We start from the raw sequence: 20,485 nt of genomic DNA, 5'->3' as shown, positions 1-20,485 counted from the left end.
ACTGTTTAGTGGTTAAGAGCCTGGGCTAGGGTGTCTTTGGAAAAAAAGTTAAGCTCTCATGGTGCTTCTTAAGGCAGGTCCCTACCCCCACCCCACCTCCAGCGCCTCTGCAAGGAAGGACAGACGCAGCCACAGCAAGCATCTTCCCCGGGGGAATGAGCAGAGACGCTTCTCTCTCGCAGCCTTCTCTTCCGCTCTAGGAACGGCAGCTCTTCTGCTGCTGTTAACCCTTGCAGAGCCGAGCGGCAGGAACCTCTTGGCTGCTCCGGGCAGAGCACAAAAAGAGGCGCAACGGGCACTGAATTTTATTGCGGGGGCCGAAGGTATCTCGGCCCCGTGGAGTTGGTGCCTGTGCGCCAGGGAGCATACTGTATAGGCTATCCCTTCCCTATCATGCAGTATCTTACATGGTCCGCAGAGTAAAGGGGGTGGGGGGTGGGAGAGGAAGAATTGATTCGTCCACTCTGCTAAAGTATATGTGATTTTAATATCAGCTGATCTTGCTTGAGATATGTTAAAACTGCGGTTATGTGACACTTGCCGGTATAGGGCGGTATGCAGATTAAATAAATACAATAAAAAGAGGGTGGGAACCCTTGAGGAACTAAGTAGAAGCATAAACTGATGAAATTGGCACGGTTGGGATTGCAGTATCTGGAGACACTCAGTTATCAGCACATGAAATCGACAGCAGAGTAGGTTGAACGGGGGGGGGGGGCGAGGAACCCCACCAAAATAATATATTGAAAGCAAGCAGAACCAGGTGCCTCGAAGCTTTTACAGCAGAAGGTGCCATTTACATTAGGATGAATTGTTGATTGGAAGGCGCTTTGAAGCCTATGTGAGAAGTGGGGTGCCCCTCCAAAAAAACAAAATAAGGTATATCATGGCTCTACATAGTGACGTTCTGGCTCATCACACTGGGCTGTGGGTTGTAATCAGAGAGAGCACCAAAACAACAACAACAACAACAGATAAAGCTAAACACAAACACATGGCGAGGAAAACAACTGAACTCCGCAGCATTGGCTGTTTGGGTCCTTAGGGCACCTCCAGTCACCTTCATTTTTCACACTGCTTGTCAAGATGTGACCTTGCCTATCTATTGGGGCCGGGGAAACGCCAAGCCGATACTTCTGGGGTTGAACGACAAGTCCTCTCTTTTCCCCACTACTGGGAAGCGTTTGGAGAGCGTGGCGGGAGAGGACGGTCGTTCCCCGCCCCCCCCCCCCCGCCTCATGAAGCGGCTGCTTCCCGGCACCTGCTGGACAAAGTACAGGAGGGAAAGTCGTTGGGGGGGAGGAGCGTTTCAAACGGTCGTGTGAGGTGCTTGTGTACGACAATATATAACGGGCGCGGGGGGAAGAACGACGACCGTTACCTCCGCCTCCTCTCTCGCCCTGTTTTGAGGGCTGGGCTGAGGCGGAGGGAGCGGGAGGACGTTTCTTCAATGAATGGCGAAAGGCCGCCTACCCCCCCACCCCCTCCCGTCAGCGTCGCTGGCGGCAGCGGGCAGGTTGCCATGGCGACGGCGCTGATCCGGGGCTCCTCGCGGTAGTAACGGCAAAGCCTGGCAGCCCTCTGCTCTCTGCCAAACACTCGCTGCTGATGGTGGTGGTGCTGCTGCTGCGGAGCAAAGAGGCGAGGGGGAAAGAGCGCCGTCTGCAGAAGAAAGCCCGCCTGCCTGCCTGCCTTCCCGCCCGCCGGCAGGGACTCGAGCGAGGTACGGTGCGGCGCCCTTCGCCCCGTCAGGGCCCCCACTCCCCCTATTTCGCAGAGTCTGTCAGCTCTGTCTGCTTTATTACTGCACCAGTATCTTGTCTCCTCGCGAAACGGGGCTGCTGCTGCTGCTGTTGGGGGGGGGAGCGGTTGAGGAAACAGCCCTGTCTGAGGAGGAGGCTCCTTCAACGTGCAACCTGACACAGCCTCTCGTGCACTTTCTGTTGGTCGTCGAGGGTCAAACTCGTAGGGTCGCGGTGGGGGGGGGCAGCCCTCCCCTCGGAAATAAATGTGACTAAGGCTAGGAGTGGGTGTGGGGAAGATGAAGCCTTTGTTGGATAGAAGTGAGGAAAGTTTTGTTTTTGTGGGGAGTTAAAAGGTTGTAGCTCACGAGAGGTGGGGTGGGTGAGTGTACTCGCAGCCCCTCTCTGAAATCAGTGGCAAAACAGGAGCTGGGCTCCATTGCAAATTTGCTTTTCCTCAGGTGTATCGAAAAGTCTACACAGGGGTGGCTTGTCCAGGTTTATTGGAAGCGATGGTTGAACGGGAGCGTAAGGTCCGTTGTTGCTTGCTTTCTTTTTTTACTGTCCCTCCCAGAAGGGTGGGGAGGATGAAAGTGGTCCACCTTCAATTGTGCACTTCCAGCCCCTTGACGACGGTGGTCACTTTTTTCTGATAGGGTTATAACAAGTTGATTTGCTGTCCTTGCAATGATTTTAAAGATACCAGGGGAGTGATGCTGACGGGTTTGGTGCCATTTTCATTGCCTGCAACTGGTGGACCTCGCTTCTCTCCTTTCTATTGGGAGCTATCTTCGTTTCTATATTTAAACATCCATGCCGGGGTAAGTTAGCGATAGACTGTCAAATGGGGGGGGCATGTTTTCCTCCTGGACGTTCTCTCCTGTATCTGGTTTGACTTTTGACCTTATGGAAACTGTATTGTGGTTGGAAGTGAACTGTTTAATCAAAACACACACAGATATCAAAGGCTGAAACGTCATGTGCCCTATTACTCTGTTGAGTTCTTGGGATTAAATATACACTTAAACCCATTTGGGAAGTTTATGTGAAATACCCTGTTATGCATAAATTTAATTTTTATTTTAAAAAGGATGAAGTCAAATAGCTGTTTAGTTCTGACAAACCAGGAGGAAATAACTTTGCCACCTGGAAAGTGAAATAGCTGAGTTATTTGTTCAGTGACAAAAGGGAGCAAAAACAGGAATGATTTACAACTTTCTACAAGTTTGCAGTGTGTTAGTTCTGATAATACAGTTAACATTAATTTCTAACATCACTACTGTTTTACTCCTGAGAAAATCCCAGAGTGCTTAATACTGGAAGCCAACTGGAAATGAATAATTTAATACTTCACTGGATCATATACCAAGTAGTTTTACATTACTGTGATCATTTATGACATGGTTCAGTGGTACTATGATTTAGGACAAGGGCAGCCATCTTTCTGCTCTCCAGCTATTGTTAGACTCCAAATCCCATCAGCCTCAGCCAGCATGATAAATGATCTTCACTGATGGGAAGTGTAGTGCAACAAATATCTGGATAGCACTTCATTGGCAACTCTTGATTTTGTTGTTGTTGTTGTTTAGTCGTTTAGTCATGTCCGACTCTTCGTGACCCCATGGACCAGAGCACACCAGGCACTTCTGTCTTCCACTGCCTCCCGCAGTTTGGTCAGACTCATGTTTGTAGCTTCGAGAATGCTGTCCAACCATCTCGTCCTCTCTCGTCCCCTTCTCCTTGTGCCCTCCATCTTTCCCAACATCAGGGTCTTTTCCAGGGAGTCTTCTCTTCTCATGAGGTGGCCAAAGTATTGGAGTCTCAGCTTCAGGATCTGTCCTTCCAGTGAGCACTCAGGGCTGATTTTCCTTTAGGGGAGTTTTATTGGACCAGAATAAAATTTTACCAGTTACATACTTGAATATTTGGATGCATGTGGTAGATATAATATAGAAGAAGACAGCATGGGAGAAAAAGGATAGCTAATAGCAAATATCAACCGAAGAACCAGAATTCTGTTCATTATCCAAGGCAAGAAATATATAATAATATATTTGTCAGAATTCCTTTATCTTTAAAGGTTGTGTGACAACAAGCATCAGTTCAGCAACTGAAGCTTTTTATAGCATGGAAATTATTAATGATGTAATATTTCACCTGTTGAATTTTGTTTGTCACTTGGGTATTAGAGGCTCTAATAGCGCTCTAATTTAGAGCCTTATCCTCACTCCTAAAAGTTGGCAACTAAGATTTCTTTAGCAGTTAGTAGCATGAGCATCAGCTAAGCAGTGGAGTCCTATATATGTACTTAAAAGTACTAATTAGAAGTAACCCCGTATTGTGTCCAGTTGGACTTTTTCCAGATAGATGTTTATAGAATTGTGGCTTAAGAGTTTATCTGTTTCAATGAGATGCCAATCCTAAGTGAGTTTTCTTATGAAATAATTATTAGGGTTTGTACATGAGTACACCCCAGTTTAAAGATGCCACATCCTTCCTTTAAATATGTATGAAATTATGACTGCTGAAATACTGATCAGTGAGAGAACAAAATACACTTGGTAAGATTGGTTTTGTGTTGTAGCATGCTCTATGTCAATGATAATGTTCTTTAATTGTCCATCATATGCACTTGGCTTGTTGAGAAAGCTATTTCCTTTCCAGTGCGCTTTGTTTTTATGTAACATTGTGATACCTTTTGTGTTTGTAAAATTCATTGCAACAATGACCTGTGTTAGTATTGTATCACAAAAGGCCATGATGTTGCTAGACCTTTTCCTAAAAGTGATATTAAACAGAATGTGCATATATGGATGGTGAAAAAACAGCTCAGTGTATGTTTTTTCACTAAACCATGGCCCTCACCATCTGCATGACACAAATAAAGGAAAACATAGGGACCTAATAAAAAATCATATTTAAAAACACAAAAGAAAGTCACAGTCTCCCCTTTCATATCACAGCAGCCCAATTCTGTGCTTCTTCATCCAAATATAATTTTCATTGAGTTCAATGGGAGCTTACTCAAAAGTAAGTGTGCACAGGATTGCAACCTACTATACTGTAACAATTATATAGAGTAATAGCTCTGAAAGCTCTGTTGGTCTTAAAAGCAAGCATGATGAAAACCCAGAAAGAAAATGAAGCAAACCTTCAGTGATATCATTATAAGCTTATATGTTATTGCTTGCATGTGTATAATAATTCATGCTTATGTGAATAAAAGCAGATATTACATATATGGTAAAATTGCTAGTTGATATCAAGAGCCGTATACAGTATGTAGGATTGTCCAATACTTTTTCAAGCTATAAGAACAATATGGTGCTCAGAATGTACCTAATATCTGTACTTCACATTATTGTACACTATCTATATCTTTTAGGACACAAGTAAAATATCCATCTTATCCATGATCTTCTGAAATGTCTATTCTATACCCTCTTGACCCCATCCACCTGACAATCTGTTTGGATGAAGAGAAGAAGGCATGGCTTTGAAATGTCAGTAAGAAAGATGTAAAGTAGCTGTTAGAAATACAGTATCCTCCTGAAGATTTGGGTACCTGCCAGAAGCGACTTCAGACACATATTCAGACACTTACCAATGACCCCCTAGAGACTGTGATTTCATTGTTGCTATGGCGCACTGATGGGACCTAGCAGTAGGTGTCTCAGGAAAATCTCCTGTGGCCATTATAGACATTCTGAAGAGTAGTTACTTCTACCTATTTATTTATTTATTAAGTCAACGATGCTGCAGCAACAAGCTATTGATATACAACTGCATCATAAGGTATTTTTCAAATAGGACACAGAATCAGCTCGTGTCCCTGTTTTAAAACACTGCTCTGTTCTGATTTCATGTCTGAAACCATTTGTTCCTTGCTGAACACCAGATGTGTCTTAAATTTAGTGGCATCTCATATTTTAAGGAAATGGCCCTTAATGAAAAACATCACTGTTCCAGAAGAGTTCCATATTTCAGAAAATTACATCTCTACAGAACATCAAGCTCACAGTGTCTCTCATTTTTGACATTTTGATCTGATAAACGTAATGAAAAACAACAGAGTGCTTGACTAGTCTTGGCTATTTATGCTGCAATCCTCACTCCACTTACCTGGGAGTAGGCCTCATAGAATTCAGTAGGATTTACTTCTGAGTAGACATCGTTAGGGTGGTGCTGTTAACTCTGCTTTTTCTCAATAATTCCTGCCCAGAAACCACTGAGCTAGTTTATGCGCACAAATGAGAACATCCCACCTCTAGCCAAGAGGATAAACTGACCTGATATTTTGGTTGATTGGTGCTCACTGTTGGCCATTACCTAACAAAAAGGTGGGTTGCAACAGCAGCACTCCCACCATACACAGACATCTGTGTTTTTTGTTTTTGTTTTACCATGTAAGACCCCAAGATGCACGTTCGGGCTAGAGATGGGTCTTAGGTCTGAAAAGACTGAAACTACTGAATGTGATAAGCCACTTTAAGCAGCAGAGAAGTGGGATATATAAATAAATAAAATTAAATACAAATAGGGTAAAGAGTGGGTAGAACTTATTCTGGCTGGGCATTTGCCTCCATCAAGCTCCCCTGCAGTAGAGTTTATGTTTAGAAGAGATTGTTGAATATGTTATTCAGTCTTTAAGGTGTTTTTGCAGGACATGAGGTTATATGATACTAATATACTACATTCACAAGGGCAGGACAACCTAGTAAGTACCAGTAGTATAGGTGACTGGACAATTGGACTTCAAGAAGTTCCAGGATGCTCTGGAAAACCCGCAAGTGTGGAACACTATTGGCATTACCCTAGGATCTCAGAACAATAATCTGGTGCAGGTTTCACCCTGTAGTGTTCCCAGTTGGTGCTTATTCTGTTGGCTCCATTCACATACAGAGCAAGGAAAAGGAGCTGAAAAGAAAAATCCTTAAGGGGGAACACAGTCCTCCTTCATTAATAAAAAGCATGATATGGAGCATAGGCAGCAAAATTAATTTTGGCCTAGAGTGGCAATATAACTTGAGATAACTCTGTATGTTAGTGATATAAACCCCCACCTTCCTTGAAAGATGCATCTAGTTTTGGTGAACTCCATTTCTTTCAAGATTCATTTGATGCTTTTCCTGAGTTGGAAGCTCCAAATTTGCATCCAGTTTCACATTAAGTTAAATTTGGCAGCAGTGCTATGCATTAGAGCTGGCCTTCCTTTGTGTTTTCAAAGTTCTCATATCAGTGCAATGCAGGGAAATTAATTCCTGTGAAAATAAGCAAGTATGCATCCAAGGAAGAAAAGCAGTAGCCCATTATAACTCCTTGGGATCTCTTCAGAAGGGAATGCATGAGGCCACTGTGTGACAGGTAGTGAATGGAATTGGGGGTGATATCTGTAAAAGATGATACAATCCTATCCATGCCCCTTTAGAAGTATATCATTGAGTCCAATAGTGCTTAATCCCAGGTAAATGACTATAGGATTGCCACCAGAGGCAAGAGTGGAAGAACTGATGTGCTGCATTACCTAACTGCTGGTTAAGAAAGGTGGTGTTTGCTACAAAACCACTTGGAAATCTAATCTTCCACACTATCAATTGTTTCAAAGTAGTAGGTGTGTGATTAATGAAGTGCAAGCAACACATAATACTTGGGGTGAGCAAAAAGCTCTGGGAGGCAGTGCTTTATGGTATCATAAACAATGTCCTCCCTTTGACCCTGGCTATTTGTGAACCATGGCTACATGTTTGCATGAGCCATCCTGTGCTATTGTTCTCTAGGTACCTCTTGTGGTGCACCTGCTTGTTACAGTGTCATTTGAATGTCATAGGATGATTAGATATGGCAACAGTCCTGCCTTTGAGCAGAGTTAGAGTTGCCAGCATTTTTCTGGCAGAACTGCTTTGCCTTTTCACAGTTGTGTAACCAGTAGAAATTTAACTGGCCAAGCTTTCCCCCTCACTGCATCTATGTGGTAGGAAAACCTTTTCCAGCGATGTTAGTTTGTTACCCAACTGTTAATGGAATAGGAATCCCATTAAAAAGAGTGTTAACCATAAGGAATTCCTTTAGACGATATTGTAGCTCCCTCCAATTCAGAAATGTAAATTCTTACATATTTATTAAATTTGTATATTATGTTTACAGAGATTATATTTGACACTTCTGTTATTACATTCTAATATGATATTGTTCTTGACTATACATATATACTGTTCAGACTAAATTTAGCCATATATCCATTTTTTTACTCTAAATTTAGTCTTGTATTGTGACACAGTCATGCACAGAAAGAGGCTACTGCGTCTCAGTGATTGTGAGTCACTGCAGTCTTGTTAGTAAAATGCTATTAGGAAGGGACTGCCAAGAAGGCTTTTTTCAAATCATTCCCCTTATGTTATATGAATTATAAGTTATGCCTTCAGTGCATTTTTAACAGAAGATAATATAAATTGTCTATTCTGGGGAAGAAGTAGACATCTACATACAAATCACTGGATTGTTGAGGAAGGAGGAATGGGGCGGGGTGAAGAAGTGCACAGCTTTTCACAAGTAGTTTTAATACAAAATAAATGTTTACTGGTAAGATCAGAGATGTAGCCTTGAGAGTGAAATTTGCACACGTATCTGCCAATATATCTCATGTCTTTCAACTCTTGTATGCCTATAATATTTCAAGGTTGACATGTAATTTCACACAATGTGATAGATATCACAGTATATTTAGATACCTGAGGCCAGAAGAAAATACACACCACTACACAACTATAAAATAGTAATCTACAACTGGGAAACTGTTTAATAATACTTTTCCACTGTCTTCCCTGCCTCCCTAAGATCTGAATCTCCTGCTTTTTCACATCCTTAATGCATTTATTTTGACTGAGTTCACTGGTTAAGAGTGTAAAAAATGCTGATTCAGAAAGGCAGTTTCCCTGCCTTGAAAGTGTTATTTTATTTACACATGAGCAATATCAACTGAAGCAAAATTGAAGGAAATCCTATTCTAAGCCTGCAATCCTTTTAATTCGAAATAGTTCTGGGAGGATTGTGGTGAAATAAGTTTGATGATATTACAGGCTTTGGGAATGGGACATTAAAGAGAGAGAGTGAGAGAGCACATTCTGGTCATTCAAGTACTATATTCAAAAGCCAGAAATTATCACTGTGCACATGGTTGAGTCAAAATATCCACTACCAGGGCAAGAAATGTAAAATATATAACATGTGGTTAATAAACTGTGCACAAGATGAATATTACGCAAACACTAACCTCAGTGTCCAAAAAAGTTTTGAAAATGCTTTGAAAGCTTTTTGAGTTTAGAATATAACAAAAGGTGCTTATCAACAAAGGTCCCCATGTGACACCCCCCCAATGCCCACCATTTTAATCAGGTGTGCCAACTTGAATAAAGTATTGTGGGGGCCCATGTAAGCCCCGCTTCACATAATCGATAACTTGATGCAGTGCACACACATCATATTCATGGGAATGCCCATCAACTTTGTGGGGGCCTGGCCTCCTCAAACATTTTATTGTGGATGCCAAAAACCCCATGGCCCCTAGGAGTTAGCTCCTATGATTTGAATAATATTTTCTTTCTAAAATCAGTTTTTCTTTGGTCAGTATGTGCTCCATGTTTTCAACAGTTAAATGAATCCTGTTCATAAAAATAACAATATTTTTAAAGTGTGAACAGAAGTGAAATGGATTAGACTAGAAGATGTTTGCAGAAATGTCTAATCGATTTCTCTATTTGTAAAGAATGGTTTGTGTGGAGCTACATGATGTGCTGTTATGGGGTCTTAAGAAAATGGTTTCACTCTTGTGGTGCAAGAAGTATTATCCAATAAAACACGGAGACCTAACTGAATCTCCAATATAAATCATGGGATATTCTCTCTCCTACACCCTTGCCCTATTACACTTGTACAGTTATACAAAAGAGGTTATGAGGCCAGTCACCACTAGACCACTCAGGGTAAAGACCTCTACAGAAATTGGATGCGCTACAGAAATAATTGCCTCAGCAGATACAATTCCTTGAAGAGAAAAGGTTTCCGTCCTTTATGATTGAGACTCAATTAGATTTCCCTGTTTTACCAGAGAATACTCTGTGTACCACATAACCCTGTAAGAGTGAAACTAGCTTCCTGAACAGGGTTTTCTTTATAACTTGCCTTTCTGTTCAGCCCAACACTCCTATGAAAATGAGCTGCTAGTTCCCTTTTTAAAAAGCTAATTGGAATTTGATCCATGGTGTTAAGAACAGTCTAGAGTTTTTCTAGTATAGCTGTTTTTAAATAACTTGCAGTATTCAGCCTTAAAAAATAGTGAACACTAAAGATTACAGCAATAGCCTTTCTGCAGTTTGCCATCAGTTGGATGCCTTTCAGACCCCACATAGAAATGGAATCATTGTATATTTCACATAGTGAATTTATAGATGTGTTTGAGGGTGTAGAATAATGGCTTTTTCAGGCACAATACAATGTCAACACAGGAGTATTAAATGGTTCATTTAGATGATACTGAATTGCAGAGTCCTTCAGACTTGAAGCCTTGCCAAAAGAGCTGCCACAATTCAAGAATTCATAATGATTTCACCAATCTCTTGCCTGTCGTGTTGCTTCACTCCAAATTATGAAAGTGAGCACCATTTTCTATAGCACAACCAACTCTGCAGAACACTGATGGAATAAGCAGGATGTCCTTCCCGTTTCATACTGATATTGTTGCACGCCACCCCAATCTCTGAGTGGTGGGATATTCCAGAGGTTCCAGGCACTTACACGGGGTTCAGTTTACTTGGAATGAGGGACAGCAGAAACTGTGGTGTCTTTATGGTATATGGTTTATTTACACATACTGTATATACAATCTCCCATAGCCACAACTGTAGATTCAAGCAGAAATCAAGCGTGGCTCTCATTCTCTGGCTTCTGTCTGTGTCTAGCCCAGCTTTCAGCTCTCACACACTACTCTGACTTTTATCTTTCTCACTACCAGCCAGATGAGGGAAGAGGCCCACCCATTTGCCCTCTGGCACAGAGCAATTTCCTTTGTCAGACTAACAATCATACTTAGGTGGTAACTATGACCCTTGCCTGGCTAATTCAGCAATGGAATCCTACATTAGATTTTAACACTTGCTGTATCCAGGACCTCAGGAATTAGAAGGGACTCTGGCATCATATAGTCTGACTCCCCAAACTCACACAACAATATTATGAAGCATGGAGTGACAGAGTGCAGACCAACATTTAACAGCATTTTAAATTGGAGTTTATGCTTTAATTTTTTTTAAGTTTAAAGCCATCTAATCTAGCGGCCATCATCCATATATTGCAGAAGGGAATTACATTGTTTAACTTTTTTCTTCTTTGTTGCTCACTCATAGCCAAGTAAGATTGTCTTCCATGAATATGGTCTTAAGTGACTGTGTCTGTGAGTGACTGTGGAGGCCAATTCTGGATCCACACATCCTTCCACAGTGGGGACATAGGTTTCCGGGTGGGAGTTGATCATGGTGAGGATTTGTCAAGCGTGCCTTCCTCTTAGCACATTTCTCCCTTTCATCCTGAGTTTGTACTTCTTCAACGTCCATGAGGCCTTTGGTAGAGGCTATTGTCCAGTTGCAGCCCTAGCAAGCCAGTGTTTCCTAATTACCTGTGTTTATACTGCATTTTTAAAGATTTGCCTTGAGAGCGTCTTTAAACCTCCTTTGTTGTCCACTGGTATTTTGCTTCCCATTCTTAAATTGAGAATAGAGTAGTTGCTTTGGAAGATGATAATCAGGCATCTGAACAACATGGCCAGTCCAACAAAGTTGATGTTGAAGAATCATTGCTTTGACACTGGTGATCTTTGCTTCTATCAGTACACTGACATTAGTTTGCCTGTCTTCCCAAGGGATATGTAAAATTATTTGGAGACTCCATTGATGGAATCTTCCGAGGAGTTGGAGATGGCATTTATAAATGGTCCATGTTTCACAAGTGTACAGTAAAGTTGGTGGTACAATAGTTTTGTAAATGAGCATTTTGGTTTCCCTGCAAATGTCTCAGTCCTCAAACACTGTGTGCTTCAATCGGGAGAAAACTGCACTCACAGAGCTCAGGCAACTATGTTTAACTATGAGCTGAGTGAAGAAATACTTCCTTTTGTCTGTTCTGAATTTTCATTCTGAGTCATGAGAAAGCGCAAAAAAAAACTTATCCATCCATTCACACACCTCTTTCCTGACTCTCTTGTTTTCCCTTTATCCTAAACCTTAAAAGCACCAGATCCAGCCCCTTGGTCATTGTGGTTGCCCCTTTCTCAGAGATGGCATGTCCCGTTCTACACTTGAGGTGAAATCGAAGCTCCTGCCACCACCTACCTGCTCCTGCCACCACCTGCTCTGCTGCCCCCTGCTACATGCTGCCATCATTGGCACCGATTGATGTGATCTTGCCCAAAACTAGTAACTATGTCAGCAGCAGCAGGGCAGGTGTTTGTGGGGGGGGGGGGTTCTACCTACTGATGCAGTGGTGGTCTCACCAAATGGCTAGGCCGGCTCTGCCTTTTCTACAGTGTATTATATCTGCAATAGATGCTTAAGTGAGGTGCTTATGTTGGTGCTGGTTCATCTACCCCTATTTGGGGGCATTCAGACAATCACATTCTAGTCAAAGATACTTTTTGGCTTGGCTAGTGGAATCACCGGGTTCCTTGGCACTATATATAAAAATTAATCCTGTGAGGAACCTGGCCTTCAGTTGAACTAAGGAGTCCATTGTCTAATATCAAAGCATGTTTGCTAGAGTCAAAAGAACAGTCTGAGTTTACAATTGCAGTCAGTGTTCCTTCCCTACTGAACAAGACCATCACATTTCTGTACTGCAGAATATGTTCAGTCTAAGCAATGCAGTTTAAATTCTCCTGAAGCCTGAAAAATCCCACCACAGCATTAATTTGAGCACGGCAACACTCCAGCAATACTAGGACTAGTGATGCAGCACTTTATTTTACCATCTTAGCTTTATCAGCTAATAATTTGTGATTAATTTTAATTGTTCTCAGAAAGTACTTGCATCTGATCCCAATTTTAAGAAAGTATTCATTTACTAGGTAGGCCCTATTTGATATAAATGTCTTTTGCCAGAGGCTACACTGCACATTTGTGGTAATGGTAGATTATGACTGCACAAGCAAATAAAACATTTTTCTAATTAGTTTTCATGTTTTTGTGTGTCTCATGCAAACCAGTTACTGCTTTATCTTATTTCCGCACACGATTGTAGGCCACAGTTTGTGTACTAAAGCTTTGTCAGCATTCAGTATTCAAGTCTAGTTGTAAACCATATATTCATAAACTGTATCTGAATTAGCATGAAAATAAAATCAATGGGAGCTTTGCCATTGGCTTCAGTAGAGTGCAGACTACACCCTATGTCTGTTATGAACCTGGAATTATATGCATTTATTTAAACAAATGTCATTCCTGAACTGGTATGCTGGTATAGCCATGGGGGGGGGGATTTAGAAATGGTTGAAGTAAACTAAATTGAATTAATAGTTCAAACCTTCATGCAACATATCTCCTTCAAACCTTGAAAATCATTATATAGTATAAATTGGATTGCTATTTGCAACATGACACGTTTTTAATCTTGCCAATGAATTTTATTGGCTGAGAACTGCAGACCCTCCAAGTGTCTCTATTTTCCAGGCTCAGTACTGGATTTACAGAAGCCACCCTGGTTTCTGATTTGATCCTGGAATGTCCTGCTTTTCCTTAAAGGTAAAGGTAAAGGTACCCCTGCCCATACGGGCCAGTCGTGACCGACTCTAGGGTTGCGCGCTCATCTCGCTCAAGAGGCCGGGAGCCACGCTGTCCGAAGACACTTCCAGGTCACGTGGCCAGCGTGACAAAGCTGCAGCTGGCGAGCCAGCACCAGCGCCGCACACGGAAACGCCGTTTACCTTCCCGCTATAAAGCGGTGCCTATTTATCTACTTGCACTTAGGGGTGCTTTCGAACTGCTAGGTGGGCAGGAGCTGGGACCGAACAACTGGAGCTCACCCCGCCGTGGGAATTCGAACCGCCAACCTTACGATCAGCAAGTCCTAGGCACTGAGGTTTTACCCACAGCACCACCCGCGTCCCTTGCTTTTCCTTAGGATATCCCTATTTTTATCACATAAATGTTGGAGTGTATGGTAGGACCTTCGTATTTTCATTGAAGAAAAGTTGGAGGTAATTGAGTTATGTGACCCCTGAGTCAAGGAGATAAGTAACTATAGAACCTTTAGAAGATATCTGAAGGCAGCCCTGGGCAGGGTATAATTAATAAAATTATCATTATCGTTATCATCATTGAATAGGACGTTCCTATTTTCATCAGAGAAAGGTGGAGGGTATGGAACTGAATGCTTGCAAAGGTACAGTGATACTAATATGCCTATTTCTTTTCGTGTTGGGATAATGTGGGACCCAAACACACACCTCAATGAGGGACTAGTGACAAAGTTGAAAGAAGATGCTTTCTTGAACTCAGAAGTGCTAATTATATCTAAGAAGCTGGAAGCTGAAGAGGACTTCCTTTGAGGAGGGGGTTTCCTTACTCTGCTTTTTATATAATTTTTATATGGCTCTTCCTTCATCTTGAGTATTTTTATGTTACTGTATAAAATAATATTTCAGCTTCCCAAATTTGATGAAAAAGGCAATATCAATGATGTATAAGGTGTAGCTTTTGTTTAGTGAACTGCAGATTAATTTTACCCTTATGAGAAACTGCCCGTTTCTGACAAGACCATCAGAAAGTCATATTGATTGGAATTTTTGTTAACCAAAATATCTTTATGTACCATGAAATGTCAGTTTCAATACACTTAGCATTACCCAAAGTGGTGTTAATAGCAATAGTTTGATCCATCGGGTAAGGGAAAGCAAAGGCATTGCTGACCATATCACCAAACTTGTTATCCATGCACCACAGACCATAGAAAATGGTGTGTTCTGCCAGTTCAGGCCCCATCAGATTTGTTTTAATATTTCAGTAACCTAGCAATATTAAGTATTTTTGACACAGTAATAAAATATAACACTTCTGCTGTACACACTGCTGATGCTGCATTCTTCCATGTGCATTATATTTTGGGTGCTCTTTTGAAGGCATTAAAAAAAACCTTTACTGTTTTCTGCCAGTAAGAATCTGTTTATCATGCGAAGAATGTATAAGGCCATTTTCCTTCTGACTATGAACCAAAAGCAGATCAATATGCCATGTCCTGTAACTTTAGTGCAATGTGACACATTGATTAAAACTGACAGGGAAATGCCTATTGTTGAAAGCTGACTAAAGCTAGCAGAAAATGTGGCATGAAACAGGTTGAGCAAGCACTTGCTGCTAGGAATGTGTATATACAAGCATCAGGTTGAGTAAAGCAGCTTTAAAAGTTAGCAACACAGTGTGTTTTTTTCTTCTGAATCAGATAAGACTTTTGAACATGAATGCAGCAATCTCCATGTGCCCCAAACATATCAGACGTTGCTTTTTATAGGCTTGGACTAAGGAGGTGTGTATCATCTAAAAACAGAGGGTTCCCCCCTTTTTTTATTTAGAACCATTGGTTAATTTGTACAAATTTAGTCAATTAATCAGTTAGACATTTGAAACCATCAACTAAGATTTCTTTAATTGGGTGATAGTCCTAACTTAAATGTAGTCCCATGACTGTTTCAATTGTCAGTGGTGCTTCTGATTACAGAGTTGAAGATGTAGGTGAACATCAAGATAATTGTATCCAGAGATTATTACTGACACAATAGTTGTTGCACGATTTCTCCCTGAAAAGGGGCTTTTTTCAATCATGGCACCAAAAAACCACACATTTTGGAGTGCCATGCAAGATTGCAAAACTGAGCAAGATGGCCACCATTCTCTCGCAAGAAAAATTTGGTTGTCCCATTTTTCCCAGGACATTTGCAAGGTATGGCTTAGCAGCATGGCACATATGTATGGGATATATGTATGTGTGTTTATTTAAAGTACTTATACTCTGCATTTCAGGATAGGCCTCTCCAGGCAGCCTACAAAAAATTATCCAAAATTTCCATCTTACTATTTAAATCCAGCTCTTAAATGCACTTCATTCTCAGCAAACTCATGGGAAAGAAGGGGTTATTGGTTATGAGGTGATTCTGTGCTGGAAGAATATACTTTTTGGCACTTAGTGAAAATGACTGGTTCTGCTATCTTAAACAACAGGGTTTTCTGCCAGGCGTAAGAGAAACAGCCATGGAAGTTGGAGAATGACTCCTGTCCTGCACTTACTGTACCTTGGGGAGCTTCCAGATTTATGAATTTGTTTATTGCAATTTATATAGTCAGACCTCCTGAATCCATGTCACATCAAGAGAGTGGAAAATGTAATGGGTCAGAAAGGGGAGGGGAGCATGTAGTCCAGGGTGCCTGTTATGGTTGTCAATTCCACAGCTCCAATTGACCCATGTGCTGGTCTGCCACAGACACACATATTACAAGACGCAGCTCTAGATGAAAGAACCTATTGTAAATGAATTGTTTTGTTTTGCAGATAGCAATGAGACTGGGATATCATCTAAAGAAGTGGCTGCCCACATGAGGAATTTTCTAAAGTTGTTCTTTAGTCCCTGCCCCATATCCATTCAGGGCCTGTGGTAAGACTTAGATTGCAAAATACAGTACTGATGGCATTAGGCACTTACTCTTTTTTATTTTTTTAAAGTTGTAATCTTCAGCAGGATACATGTTGGAGATTTCAAAACAGATATGATGCACATATTTTAGAATGGTGCACAAGTAAAGCCCTTCTGGAGATCTTAAATATAATAAATGATATAATTGGAAGGAATAAAGCATTAAATCCAAAGCAAATGTTACTTGGTTGTTCACAAGGAACTGTTAATGATGTAGACCTAGAACTCATACAATGTTATTAATAGCAATGAAACTAGTAATATTGGGTAATTGAAAATCTAATAGACCATATATAATGTAGTGGTATATGAAAATCTGGAATATAGTTATTTTCAGTAAGTTAACATATTATAAAAGGTGTAAGAAATGATGTGCTAAGAAATTTATCAAAGTAAGTAGTTTGTTTATAAATTACTAGAACTTGAAATTTCAAGATAATTGTCAATCATATGTTTGGGTTAACTTAATTTAAACTGATTTAGATTCTTTCCTTTCCTTTTTCACAATTGATTGAGCTGCTGATCATTGATATTCTCTTAGTTATTTACTTATCACCTAGAATTGTAAGCATCAGCTTATGTAAATATTATATATAAATATAATGTGAATCTATATGAAACTATTAAATGAATATTTTGAACTCATATAGGTTTTTTTTAAAAAAAAAATCTCCGGAGCACAAATTCTGTTCTCATCCTGAAGCAAAGTTCTTAACCCAAGGTAATATTTCTGGGTTAGCAGAGTCTGTAACCTGAAACGTATGTAACCTGAAGCGTATGTAACCCGAGGTACCACTGTATAAGTTTGCTGGATACAACCCTATGTTTGCTTGCTTTCATTTACCCACCTCAGCTCCATTACCTTTTCCTAAGCAGTCTTTAAACAGAAATCAAATAATAGCAACAACAACAGCTAGGGAGACATGGGTAGAAATACCTGCTCAGCCTTGGGACAGCTAACTGGTTACCTTGATCTAGTCACCTCTTCTCAGCCTAACCTTACTCTGAAAGTTGTTATGAGACTGAAAGAGCAAAACCTTGAAAAATAAGTAGCTAAAATATAAAATGGAACATCTTTAACTGAATTCATGTATTTATTTTTCTTCCCCTTTACAGAAACTACATATTATATGAAAGCTATGTATATGAAAGACACTGAAGAAAAAAGCAGATAATCCTAGTAAGAGGTTGAAAATTATGACTGTTGGTACTCCTCCCATCCCTGATTGATTTGAGTACTGTGGTAATCTGAAAGGAACTCTAAACATCTTTCTTTTCATAAAGAAAGAAAGACAAAGCAACAGCCTTTGTCTGACATCACCGCAAGTCTAAAGCACATTGAAAAGAAATGACCAGCCTACTTCCAGAAGATACTGTGGAGTCCCAGGGCTCAGATGAGCTTGAATGCAAAATCTGTTACAACCGCTATAACTTGAGACAGAGAAAACCTAAAGTACTGGAGTGTTGCCACAGAGTATGTGCCAAATGTCTTTGCAAGATCATAGATTTTGGGGATTCTCCTCAGGGAGTCATTGTTTGCCCATTCTGTAGGTTTGAAACATGCCTGCCCGATGATGAGGTCAGTAGTCTTCCTGATGACAACAATATCCTTGTAAATTTGGCTTATGGAGGCAAGGTGAAGAAGTGCCTACCAGACAATCCCACAGAACTCCTGCTGACTCCCAAAAGGCTGGCCTCTCTCGTTAGCCCCTCTCACACTTCCTCCAACTGTCTGGTTATAACTATCATGGAGGTTCAGAGAGAGAGCCCTCCGACCCTGAACTCAACCCCTGTTGTGGAATTCTACAGGCCCACAAGCTTTGACTCTGTTGCATCTGTGCCTCATCACTGGACGGTGTGGAACTGTACATCCTTGCTCTTCCAGACTTCAATTCGAGTCCTAGTTTGGTTGCTAGGCTTGCTATATTTTAGTTCCTTGCCTTTAGGGATCTACTTACTGGTATCAAAGAAAGTCACCCTTGGGGTAGTCTTTGTCAGTCTTGTTCCCTCGAGTCTTGTTATTCTCATGGTTTATGGCTTTTGCCAGTGTATATGTCATGAGTTTCTGGACTGTATGTCTTCTTAATAGCAATTGCAATGAAACATGTGAAATTGCCATAGATGTAGCACTGTTAACTTAAATTTCTTGTTTGTATTTTTTATTTTTATCCTTCAAGGAAAATAGGAGTGCTGACAAGTTTTGTGGTCCTTTTATTATTTTAAAGGGTAATTGAATGGTTGGTTTCTTCTGCTCTAGCCTGTTTTACCAATGAATAAACAAATATCATTTTTTTAAAGTCTAAGCAATAGAAAGAGGGTGAGGCAAGTACAACCACCTAACTGGGTGCCTGATCCTATGCTGCAGTAATATTTTTATTTTCAATAGATTATTCATATAAGAGAACAGTTAAGATTACTGGAGTCATTTCAGAAGAAATGCCTGTTAATATTCTAAACTGTCTCTTATTTACGTTGGTGAGTAACGTTGCTCTGGGATTTAATCAGCTGTGACCCTCTACTGATTAAGTCCCACTGAAACGGGGCAAGAACAGAGATCTAACAATAATTGGACATTTCATCGGTGCCTCTGATCTTTAACATGCACAAAGAAAATAGGTGCTACCATCACATCAGAACTTTTTGCCAGGCTTCCAGACAGTGAAAGAGACTGAGGAATGGATGGTTGCTTTTAACTAACCGAATAGGTAGAAAATTGTAAAGGAGACATATGCGCCACAACAATACATGGATGTATCTTTGTTCACTGTTAACATTTCTTCTCAAATATGTTTTTGATTAAAAGCGTTACAAAGCCTTACCTGTGACTATCTTCTGCATGCAGAAATATGAAGAGCTGCTATTTTCCTTGTGCAAGAAAAATCCAGCTGCATCCTGAAGAGTCTGTTCCTTGTGTGGTGACCTGTTTAGTATGCCCATAGCTTGTGCACAGTCTTACACAACCAATCACATTTCTTATTCTGCCACTTGTGGACCTCTGGATTGCAGTTGTGGTGTTGTAATATGCACAAGCTAAAATAATAATAATAAACAGATAGAGGGTTGTTATAAAGTGCTTAGGTTGGTTTAAACTAAGCTTTCCCTAGAAAACAGGTTGGAAGAGGATCACAGCCTTGCCTACTTAACCTAATAATTTTGAACTTCTTTTTATGAGGCCATACAAACCTCATGGATTATACAATCGAAACCAAATCTCGTTATAGCAATTAAAACTGTGGTTTCAGTTTTGCAACATAGTCTCACTTTTGTTTACATCCAAGATAAATGACGTATTGAAGTGTGAAAATGCATTAAGCTGTATAATTGTTTGCCCTATTTTCTTATTTTAAGTAAGCCAAATGATATTAACATTTAGAAATCTTTAAGGACTTCATAAGAGGCATATAATTTTGGGGATGACATGCAGCATGTCATGGAAGGAGAAAAGGCAAGTAGTGCATAATAGCTGATGCAGGAAATAACTGGTGGGATTCAATTTACAAGTCCCATTAGGACTCTCTCCCCCCCCAAAAAACCCCTTTATTTTACAAAAGAAAGCACTCAAAGCACATCTAAAGAAGTGTTACTTTTGTCCATTACTAATGGCTTGCATTGAAAACTTAATATTTCATAGAATGATCTGTTACTACTACTTTAAAGTGCTTGCAACAAGGCATGGGTAGTGGCATGGCCAGCACCAGTAAACCGCAAAGTGTAACTAATTTGTGACTCCATCAGATACGAAAAAGTCCATCTAAGAAAATATATGTTTTATAGTGTCTGTAACATTTGTATAATTTGTTTGTGTGCATACATGTTACAAGAATTTATATATTTGTAGGGAATTCACATTCAAAATTGTCCAAGCTGTACTATCTCCTAATAAATGAGTTCTTGACATAGGATGGAATGTAGGTATAAATGTGTATCATTTCTGTACATGACTGTGTACTGTGCTTGTCATCATCCCTGATGTTTCTATCAGTCTGTGTTTAACCTGTATGTTTTTTTAAGATCTGCT

At 40.4% G+C, this 20,485-nt stretch overlaps 1 protein-coding gene across 3 annotated transcripts; it reads left to right on the top strand.

Moving 5' to 3' along the window:
• Nucleotides 1-1,354: 1,354 nt before the first annotated feature.
• Nucleotides 1,355-20,374, top strand: RNF182 (ring finger protein 182). 3 transcript variants are annotated; one of them, XM_053396818.1, is made up of 3 exons: nucleotides 1,355-1,723; nucleotides 16,326-16,428; nucleotides 17,584-20,374. In XM_053396818.1, exon 3 carries the CDS (start codon nucleotides 17,816-17,818, stop codon nucleotides 18,551-18,553), a length of 738 nt encoding a protein of 245 aa, XP_053252793.1. In that variant the 5' UTR covers nucleotides 1,355-1,723; nucleotides 16,326-16,428; nucleotides 17,584-17,815; the 3' UTR covers nucleotides 18,554-20,374. The 3 variants fall into 3 exon arrangements, with proteins under 3 accessions (XP_053252793.1, XP_053252795.1, XP_053252796.1); XM_053396820.1 differs by lacking the exon at nucleotides 1,355-1,723 and adding an exon at nucleotides 2,116-2,563; XM_053396821.1 differs by lacking the exon at nucleotides 1,355-1,723 and adding an exon at nucleotides 14,593-15,305.
• Nucleotides 20,375-20,485: the final 111 nt, after the last annotated feature.

This window comes from Podarcis raffonei, chromosome 7 (assembly GCF_027172205.1).
Source record: "Podarcis raffonei isolate rPodRaf1 chromosome 7, rPodRaf1.pri, whole genome shotgun sequence".
NCBI classification, from domain to species: domain Eukaryota; kingdom Metazoa; phylum Chordata; class Lepidosauria; order Squamata; family Lacertidae; genus Podarcis; species Podarcis raffonei.
Note: the sequence above shows the minus strand (reverse complement) of the source record. Positions and strands in the feature narration are given on the sequence as shown.